The sequence below is a fragment of the Calliopsis andreniformis genome, chromosome 10, assembly GCF_051401765.1.
Source record: "Calliopsis andreniformis isolate RMS-2024a chromosome 10, iyCalAndr_principal, whole genome shotgun sequence".
Classification (NCBI taxonomy): domain Eukaryota; kingdom Metazoa; phylum Arthropoda; class Insecta; order Hymenoptera; family Andrenidae; genus Calliopsis; species Calliopsis andreniformis.
In genome coordinates this window covers 9,565,216-9,575,341 of record NC_135071.1, presented here as the reverse complement: position 1 = coordinate 9,575,341, position 10,126 = coordinate 9,565,216, and the positions used below count along the sequence as shown (strand labels likewise).

The following is a 10,126-nucleotide window of genomic DNA, read 5'->3' as shown; positions in this document are numbered from 1 at the left end:
TATTTCCTGCAGCAATTTTTCTATTAGGAAGGGTAGAATAAGCTACCAATGTGGGTCAGTCATTTCACTGTTATCTTGTATTATAAAACAAAAGATACTAGAAGTTGATGTTTCTAAATTTCAAAGAAATGTCAATACTTTCGTCCTTACATGACTTTGTATATAGGTAAATATATACTGTGAACTTGAATGACAGTCACTGACACCGAAGAAATACGCTTTTAGAAACGTTATTCTCGCATTTCATTCATTTGTGTTATCCTTCTTTCCGCCCTTTCAGCTATTAATAGTAACTGCTTACTATATTTATAATGTTTCAAAAGGAAGAATAACAAATAGAATAATAAACCAAGGCACGGTATGATTTATTAAATGATACTTGTATCAAAAGCTTCCGTAAAGAGTTGTATATTTTTCCATAAATTAATGTAAACGTTTTATGTACATACATCAACGTGATGTGATATAGCGTTGTAACACATAGTTGCGTTCGATTCGCAAAATTCAAACGTGTGGTGAAAGTATCTGTGTTGAATGTAATACGCAAAATTATTGGATCGTGCATTGGTCGAACGAATCGGAACGTTGCACAGATTCCTCGATGTCTTTGGTGGCAACGAGGCCCTTGGTGCTTTCCGCTGCCTTCATCCAAAGTTGAACCTGCCAATTAACATTCATTTGCATACAAAGTACTTTCCACAAGTTAATTATAGTTATCTGTTTAATTATATAAGTATCTAATTTTTTATATCCTTCATTATTAACATAAGATTACCTGCTTGTAACTTATACACGCTATTATATTTACCTCGTTATAATTTATTTAAAAAATTACAATTTTCAGTTCCAAATTTTCTCTAGCTATATCTTAGTATAAAATAAATATTAGAGGAGTTTGAGTTTGAACTTTCACGGAATTAATTAAATTATTTACCTGTTTATATAACAAATCCCTCCTCCGTCCAGGAGGTTCTTTCCCCAATAAAGGTACGAGTACTCCCAAACAAGATTGAAATTTTTCTAACGCCAGGGCGTAATTCCCTTCAGCGAAATACAGCTCCGCAATTTCTCCAATTTCCAACGCGTCCGCCATATTAGTTGTGCTTTTGCTAAGAGTCCCTATCAATAGACGATGTAACACATAATTATATATACCGTTTTCGGGTGTTTTCTTATTCAAAAGCAGCTACAATTTTATTTCACAATCCTTTTATCATAATACAATATTTGTGGATTGAAATAATGAAATTAAAACTAAACCTAATTAAGTTTTTTTTCTTAGTAACGAGGAATAATGAGATACAATTTAGATAATTAATTTTACAGGAAAAGAAGAATGTTATTTTATAAAGTAAGGAAGAATATCTCATAGTTTTAGATTTTAAAGGAATACCTATAACAGAAAAAATTAGGTATCTATTATTTTTTAGAATACGAGAACTGAAAAGTTGCGTACAAATTATAATAATTCAAAATTATCAGAAAAATTGGTTCACATAGAAATAGAAACACAAGAAGAATTTTTAAAGATTACTCAAACTTTGATAACTTTATCAATTCTTCAAATTTCTTCAAACTTACTGAAAATATTTTATTTTGTAATCATTTAAAAGTAAAAAAACCCTAAACCGCAATGAAGAGATAATATTGTAAGAAAATTAATTACGAACGTAATTCATAATGCATGGGCAACCGCTCGTTCAAGGATGGTATCCTGTGGGCCGCCGAAGAGTTTCCTTTATCCTCTACTTTTAAAGCTTTATCTTTCTTATCACTATTATCTATACATGACGCCTTCAATACCTCTGCTCTTTTAATATAATCGTTTACATGAGCTCTTAAAATCTCTTTTCGTTTCGGGTCACTCTCACCTATTGTAAAATTATTCATCAATGTCTCTGTACAATCACCTCAAGGTTGTTACTTCTTACTTGTAAGAATAGGAATAAAGTATCTAAGAGCCTCGCAATAAAAATGAAACGCCTCCTTGGAATTTTTCTCTGCATCCATTTTCACAGCCTCTTGCAACAACCCAACTGCCTTCTCATAATTTTCCTTGCTTGGCGCGTGAGCTAGGTCTAGGAAATCATGAGCGAAGAAATCATCGAAAGATATCCTCAAGTTGGGATCGGGCTTTAGTAAAGACATCAGCAGATCCTTGCATCCTTGAGACACGTGAGATCCCTTTGGTAACTGTTATTTGCGATACCAAAATAAATTTAATTGGTTTCTCGCCCCTTCATCTTTTCGGATGCAAGTTAATAAAGATGAAGTACAAAGGATTCAAGATCACTTATTTTATAAATTATGTTACAGTGAGGTAAAATGTAAAATTTTGTTAATAATACTATCTAGGTAAAAAGAAACCAACATTTAACGGCTTCTAACTTTATCTTTCTGATCTTTACATAGATCAGAACAGAGGTATTTAGTTTAGAACAGCACTTGAGATAGATTTTTCTTTCTCTCATAACAAGTGGTACAAACGCAACTTTATTATATGTATAAATGTAACTTAATGCAATTTCCTAGTTTTTTGAGAGCTATTTTCCGTTCAGCTTTCAAATCGCTTGCATGAACATGCCTGTTTGGGGGTATAGTGTGTCCTCTAGCTCTAAGCTCGTAACTCATAATCAACAAACCTACAGCGAGAGGAAATTAGGATATTTATCAGTGTCAGTCCATAAATAATATCGTTTTCTATTGTACGCTTTGGCTCGAGAGAGTAAAAACTTAAGAAGAGTTTAAAAAGCGGAAAGATGAAAAGGTGAAAAATTGTGAAGAAAGAGTACTCAATGCACCAATAGTGAAATACAACTATTAAGTTTTTTAAAAACAATATAATTTGCAGTAACCTTATTTATGGGATGACTTAATAGTATTCTAATTCTTCACGACATCACATGCTTCCCGCAGGAAATTTTTAGGTCAGGCGTGTTTGAGAATTTCATGACATAGGATTGCAAAGTTGTTATAGGATGTTATAATAGTATAAATTATTTATGAAGAAACATCCTTCAAATTTTCCTGACCCATATACGGGACATAAACCAATGGTCTTAACAATCGTAATCACCTCAATAGGTCGTGAATCCTTGATTTTTTCCGCGAGTTCCTGGAAACTGCTGCTGGAATAGGGAGCTTTGCCGAAGAGACACTCGTACATGATCACCCCGACGCTCCAGAGATCGACGCGGGCGTCATACTTACGTTTCAGCAGAATCTCAGGCGCCATGTATAATGGGGAACCCCGAATGGTAAATTTTTGCTCCGAATTAGAGAGATACTGCGCGAAACCGAAATCTGAAATAAGAATAGTTGTCAAATCCAGTAGGGAGCCTCCCTTAAGTTTGAATTTCCCTAGGCGACGAACCTCCGACTTTTAAAGTCAACTGAGGCTTTTTCATCAGCAACAGATTCTGGGGTTTCAGGTCCATATGGACGACGTTGTGGTTGCGTAGATATTTTAATGCTAACGCTAACTGTTGCAAAAATCGACGACAGATGAACTCTGGTAGAGAGTGCCTCTTCTTTATGAAACTCGATAAATCGCCACCGTCGCAATACTCCATCACGATGTATATGTGCCTGCATTACGCTAGGTGGTAGAGACTTTTTAAATATTGTTTAAATTAATCGGAGGATCATGTTTCAGGTTTTGAAGGATTCGATACGAGAGGGTATCCTCGGTATTATGGACAACTTGATCACTTAAGTGGAAAGAAGCTAATTAACTTGTTGTCCCAGAATTCGATTACATGGAGCAATTTATTTTTATTATGTTTATTTATTTAATAAAATTGAAATCCCTTTTATACAACATAACAAAAAATTCTGAACCTGAGAGTCAACATGACTCCAGTTCTTTTTTGTTATTTCTCAAAAGAGAAAGAAACAAATGCGATTACTAGTTTCTTAACATAGTATTTGTAATAGTTCATACTATTTTTCCTTCACTTTTAACGTAACTTAATTATATCCCTGTTATTCTAATACAATGAAGAGAAAGCAGTAAGATCCCGTAAAAAACTTAAATTTGAGATAAATAGACTTGAGTTAGTATGACGCTCAGGTACAGTGTTATATGTAAGTATGATAAAGATCGAAAGATGGATATAGGTATACTATTTATTAAGATTTGAAAATATTAGGTCATGCCATAAATAATGTCACTGAAAATTATATTGTTTTTAAGAAAATTAATATTTACAGTTATGTTTAATTACTGATACATAGAGTATTACTTTTTATGACAATTTCTCAATTTCTGGATACTTGTTCACCTCTTAAACAAATTTTTACTCAAAATAATTAAAATGTGAAAAAAGAAGACTATCATTTATGGGATAATCTAATATTATACATTTAAGGATTAATATCGGTTCCTGTGTACAGTATCAAATTCGTTATGAGTTTCAGATTCGTCACTAGCGTGTTTATACATCGCGAACTAGGTTCTAAACTGTTTTTATTTAAAACAGGACTTTATATGTATGTAAAAAATATAGCATACAGTGACTTTTTTAATCAAGTAACATGATCCCCGATTAGTTTTTAACAATCTATAACTTTTGCTCGTTATAATCTCGCAACTTGATGAATAGAACAATCTTATGAGAAAATAGAATTTAGTTAAGGCTGGTGTAAAGATTAGTAACACACTTTTTCTTTTTAGAAGTAATAGCGTCGAGTTTATAACGAGAAAAAACTGTATAAAAAAACTTTTATAATGGTTATAAGGTATCGATAAAAAAGAACTGTAATGCCAATACTGGTTCAAGTCACTAATTCAAATTTGTGAAGGTTCTTTTTTGAAAATTATCCTCTGCAAGTTTTTAAACAATTTGATCTATCCGTATTATTGATTCGGAAATCATCTAAGTATCAGTTTATTTTCAGTGCAATTATGCTGATTTAATAACATATTCTTCACGACGAAGAATATGTAACGATAATTATTTGTCCTTTGTAAATGATAGCACTATTTTTACAAAAAGTATATACATTGAGTGTAATATCAAATTTGGGAGTTATTGTGTATTCCAAGTCCGGAGATTCTCAAAGCACAACCTACTACATATTAGTGACCAATTAAGTAATATAATTACTCTAAATTAAAACTTCTAATGCTAACTATAAATTTTAAAAAAAAGTCAATTTATTTATAAGTAGCTTAGTAAATATCTGCAACAATCGGCGCCTAAGTATTTAAATTTTTAATTAGTAAGTTTTAGAATCAGTACCATGAACTTAAATAGCTCTATGCATAGTGTTAGTCCAAAAATCTTTCCTAAAATGTTAGTTTAATTAGTATTTTACATAATATAAATTACCTATAATACTGTCATACAAGAAGATTCCCCATTATTGAAACAAGTTCACATAATTATAAAATCAGTTGACACGATTAAATAAGTAGAGTATATAGGTTCCAATATCCGAGACCTCCTCCATCTTGGCATTCACAGTCCTTTTTAGGCTCAATTGTTATTAATCATAGAGATTCAGCCTGGACTAACCCTTCGTCCCAGAAAAAGTTTTTCATCTCCACAATATGCTCGTGCTTCAGTATTTTCAGAAGATTGATCTCCGTGAGGAGATTATCGACAGCCGATTTGGAGAGTGACGATTTGTCTACGCGCTTGATTGCGACCACCTCTCGACATCCATCCTACAATACGACCAACAATAGCATGCGTTAGTCGCCTTGAGATAACTTGCTCCTCTAAGCTTCGATGCAACCCTCTTTCTGGCCACCTTTCAAACTAGTTGTGTCGCTCGACTGCGAACTATCATTGAGACAAGCTGATAAACGATAGTTTTCGGTGTCCCTTAGAGAAGAAAGAGATCACCTGGTACAGAGGTCAGTAGATTCAAGTAAACAAAGAAATATGGCTGTGGAGATCGTTTTTGAGATGCTCAACGAATAGATCCTCTGCGATCTCGAAAAATTAAAGTGGAGAATAGATTAATATTAAGACTCAAAATGAAATTTGAAAAAGTGTGATATCAAATCTTGATAAATAAGTTTATTTGTCGTACTTAGTAACGCTTATGTAGCACATATTGAGGATTAATTAACAATATAATAATAACATTGTTGATAATAATAACAATAATAATATTGATAACGGGACCTGAAAGAAGATTCTACTTCTGCAATCAGATAACTAGATTCTACTGCAGATAAATCTAAGAACATAGAGTTTAATAGAATAAATTCATTGAGGCATTGTGGGTAATTTGAATAGATATTAATTAGTTGAAATTTCTGCGTGCGCACACTCTAGGGCAATATTTATTCAGTTTGAACTTACATCAACACGAAAATACGGCAATCTCAGATAAATTGTTGACACTTGTAACATTTGAAAGAGAAAAACTCTGTAGATAATATTTGTATGAGTATACAATATAATATGCAATGCTTATATAATTATTTTGTAATTAATATTTATTTATACAGGGTGTTATCGAAATCATGGTGTAATAGAAAAGAAGGTGAATCCCCGGATAAAAATAAATCAAAAATAAATGTAGAATGTATGGTAAAAGTTCTTATGAGACTCCATTTTTGAGAAAATCAAGTTTCAAAAATTCGATAATTATTTGCGATATCAAACGCGATATTTTTAGCATTTTATAAACTCAAATAAATCAATTACTAAAACATACTGTTTATTATTATTATTTTTTAAAATTATATCGAATCTTTACTAAGATTGTTTATAAATGCAAGTAAGAGTAACAGTGCTCAACGAATTTTCGAACTGAATTCTCTTGAAATCGAAGCCCTATATGAAACAATTTATTTAAATTTTACTTTAAATATACCATATTGGTATATTTAACTATTTGTATCCGTTATTTTGATTCGTCATTGGTTTTCTATGAATGACATTGCGAGTATTATGTAAACCGAAAAACAAAAGTTCTGAAGACTTGATTCCATGGGATAATTGCAGAGTACACAAAACCAAACGAAATGGGACCCATGGTTGCTGAGTTAATGTATTACATAAGTACATATAATATCAGATATTTACTTTTATACCTTATATATGATAAATATACTATACTAGTATATATATATGTACATGTACTGTATACATATTTAATATATATAAAGAGAGGAGTGACAATCATAATATAATCGAGCAGGGATGATTCCATACAAAAAAAAGAAGCAAAAATGTAATATAACATTTTTTCGTCCGCGGCTTTGTTTTCGAGGAAATCGATTTTGAAAAAGTATACCATACACCTTGCTACATATGCATTGCAACGCAGTCGTAGAAGTACACTCGTTGATGAGTTAAATATAACTTCACGGACTTTCCTTATATTTTTTCTTTTTTACCTATTTTTTTATGTAGAATTACATTCCACCAAATTATACTACAGATAGCTGTTCCACTCTGTATATACATATGTATATACACATGCATAGAAAATAAATTACATAAATGGAAGATAGCATAGGACATGTATACATATATTTCTGTATACATATATATATATATATATATATATATATTTAAATTATATGTAATTATATGTATATGAGTTAGTTAATGTAATAGTAAATAATTGCTGCAACATGAGATCCTACTATGTGGAGTCAACAATTAAATGTTGAGAACCGCTGAAAAGTTTCAATTTCTTTGAATTTAAATTCTTAAATAATTTTAAACAAAAAATTTTTTATTTCAATAAAATAAAAATGAATTAGTCAGAAACATATAAAGTTAAAATGGTTCAATCCTAAGTGTTAACCAATAAGATCCAGTGTTACTACTTGCTAAGTAATGATATAGTGATGATAATAGGATAATATTTTTTAAATAATTTTATGCACTCCTATTTGTCTAACAATTTTCGACTAAAAAATTTGCTAAATACTATTTCATTTAGAAATCTCTTAGAAACTTCACTTACTATACACAAACTATTAAATTACTAAATAGAAAAATTAGAAATATTCAATAGCTTCAGCGAAATGTAATTACGCAGTTAGGTCACATTTTCAATTTCCATGTATTTCCAAACATTCTTACTAAAATATTGTCAAATCTATGTATGCCTATATGAGCTCAAATGTCAAACTGATAATCTCACTAAAACAGAAAAAGATCAATAATGCCATAAATTCTGTATTTTAAAACTCAGCTTTAAATAAATGATACATAAAATAGTAATACAATATTCAATTCTTGTCTAAGAACTCACAATTCATCAGAATAACTTTAAGGAGACACTAAACGTTACTTAGCATAAGAGATCATACATAACTTTATTTCATGCCAGTAGGTATATGTAAATACTAGTACAAATAAGAATACTGATATTCTACATACACAAAATTGTTTTTAATTTATTAATTTCAACCTTAATTAATATTACAAATTCTTGTGAATAATATTCAGGACAATAGATATAATAATGCAGTTAAAATTCGTTGTTCTCGAAAAATTGACCACTAATTACGTATTTAAGTGATAAAATTAAAGATTGTGCAAAAAATCATTACATTAGCTCCTGAAAGATTCATATGACAGCAGCCAAATGAAGGTATCGTGTAGTATCTTATCACTGCATTGCAGTGCTCCATTTCAAGTCTACAATCGAGTGAGAAAAAAACACTAGAATCCCTATAAAAAAAAACCAGACATAACCATACTTCATAGACCCTAAAATTAATCTTGCAATGGTATTAACGTTACATTAATCATTTTTTTCATCTAAATATTCCAAGCGCAAGAAATTCATTTTCATTTGGAGCAACAAATTTCTCTAAATTTAGAATATGTACTTCGAAATCTATTCATGAAACTTTATACTGATTATAAAAGAAGCCCAGTGTCTTAAATTTAAAGAACACAAATGTAAAATGTTATGAGACTAGTTACGCCACTGTCGTCATATGTTTTCCACAAAACTGTTCCGAACCTCAAAATGTACGTACCTTTTTGAAGGCTTTATAGACTGTCGCGTAACTCCCTGACCCGATTTTTTCTAGCAATGAATAATCACTCACGCTGGGCAAACTCATTTTGCCCGATAAATATGTAACTCACATTGAATATTAAAACCCTATAGGGTTAACTTGACAGAACGTAAGCAGCTTCGACACTTCTCGCTTATGCACACATTGGCGTACTAACTTCAAATCTGAACAAAGCTGTTTCATACTTTCAAACCTATTATGTATTCACAAATAATAGTAAATAGAATTTAAAATATTTATTTTATAAAGTTTCAATGCGGCCTTTTCTTATTAATATTCGTAGTACTAATAAATTTAACAAAATCTGTTTCTATACATTTAATCACAAACTTTGTGTATTTTTAATCCATTAAGACCTAACGTTGCGTAAACGCAATATAGCAATAACATGGAGTAGAATTCAATAACGCAAATTTTCTTTAAAAAATGACTGAAAAGTTGCATTCACGCAACTTTAGGCCTTAATGAGTTAAATGTTGTAAATCACTGATCGGATTCATTGTGTCCCATAAAATTATAAATTATAAACATAATCATAAAACCTAAAACTAGTATAACTGTTGTCCTAAGAAAACTTAAAAAGATTTATTGTTGTTAACGATTTTTTTATATATTCGTGAATAATATTAACTATAAACATGAGTCCAAAAACGGTTTTTTCTTATCAATATTCCCTATTTAAAAAATACGAATAAATTTGTTTACTTTCAAATTTGCAAAAAATTTGTACGATAATTTATGGATTAAATTTCAAAATAAAATCATACTTTTTCAGTTTTGTGATCCACAAAATTATTAAGATTATTATGACATTTTATTTTTTTTATTTTTATTATTTTTTAAAATAATTGTTATCATTGTTATTCACAATATTTAGATACACAAATTTGCAGATTTTATGATTCGCGAAATTTATATACACGAATTTAAAAACTGTAGATCTTTATGTATTCTAAAACTTTGTGAATGTTGTGATTCGTAAATCACAAACTTTATGAATTACAGAAAACAGAAAAACTCGTAAATAGTAAAGTTTTCATAGCAATAAATTGAAGAAACTATTTTATTTTGAAACTAATCAAGTTATCCAGCAAAAATTTCGAATTCATAATGTAAAAA

The 10,126-nt window shown here is 30.3% G+C and overlaps 1 protein-coding gene across 4 annotated transcripts; it reads right to left on the bottom strand.

Annotated features, from left to right (window-relative positions):
* Positions 1 to 336: 336 nt before the first annotated feature.
* Aduk (unc-51 like kinase 3 homolog Aduk) lies at positions 337 to 9,130 on the bottom strand. 4 transcript variants are annotated; one of them, XM_076387528.1, is made up of 8 exons: positions 8,966 to 9,130; positions 5,520 to 5,671; positions 3,374 to 3,588; positions 3,077 to 3,303; positions 1,932 to 2,193; positions 1,671 to 1,871; positions 935 to 1,119; positions 337 to 660 (listed from the first exon to the last, which is right to left on the bottom strand). In XM_076387528.1, the coding sequence occupies exons 1-8, from the start codon at positions 9,050 to 9,052 to the stop codon at positions 550 to 552; spliced, it is 1,440 nt and encodes a 479-aa protein (XP_076243643.1). In that variant the 5' UTR covers positions 9,053 to 9,130; the 3' UTR covers positions 337 to 549. The 4 variants fall into 4 exon arrangements, with proteins under 4 accessions (XP_076243643.1, XP_076243644.1, XP_076243645.1 ...); XM_076387529.1 differs by lacking the exon at positions 8,966 to 9,130 and having other exon boundaries at positions 3,374 to 3,598; positions 5,520 to 5,630; XM_076387530.1 differs by lacking the exons at positions 5,520 to 5,671; positions 8,966 to 9,130 and adding an exon at positions 5,334 to 5,440.
* Between the last annotated feature and the right edge of the window lie 996 nt (positions 9,131 to 10,126).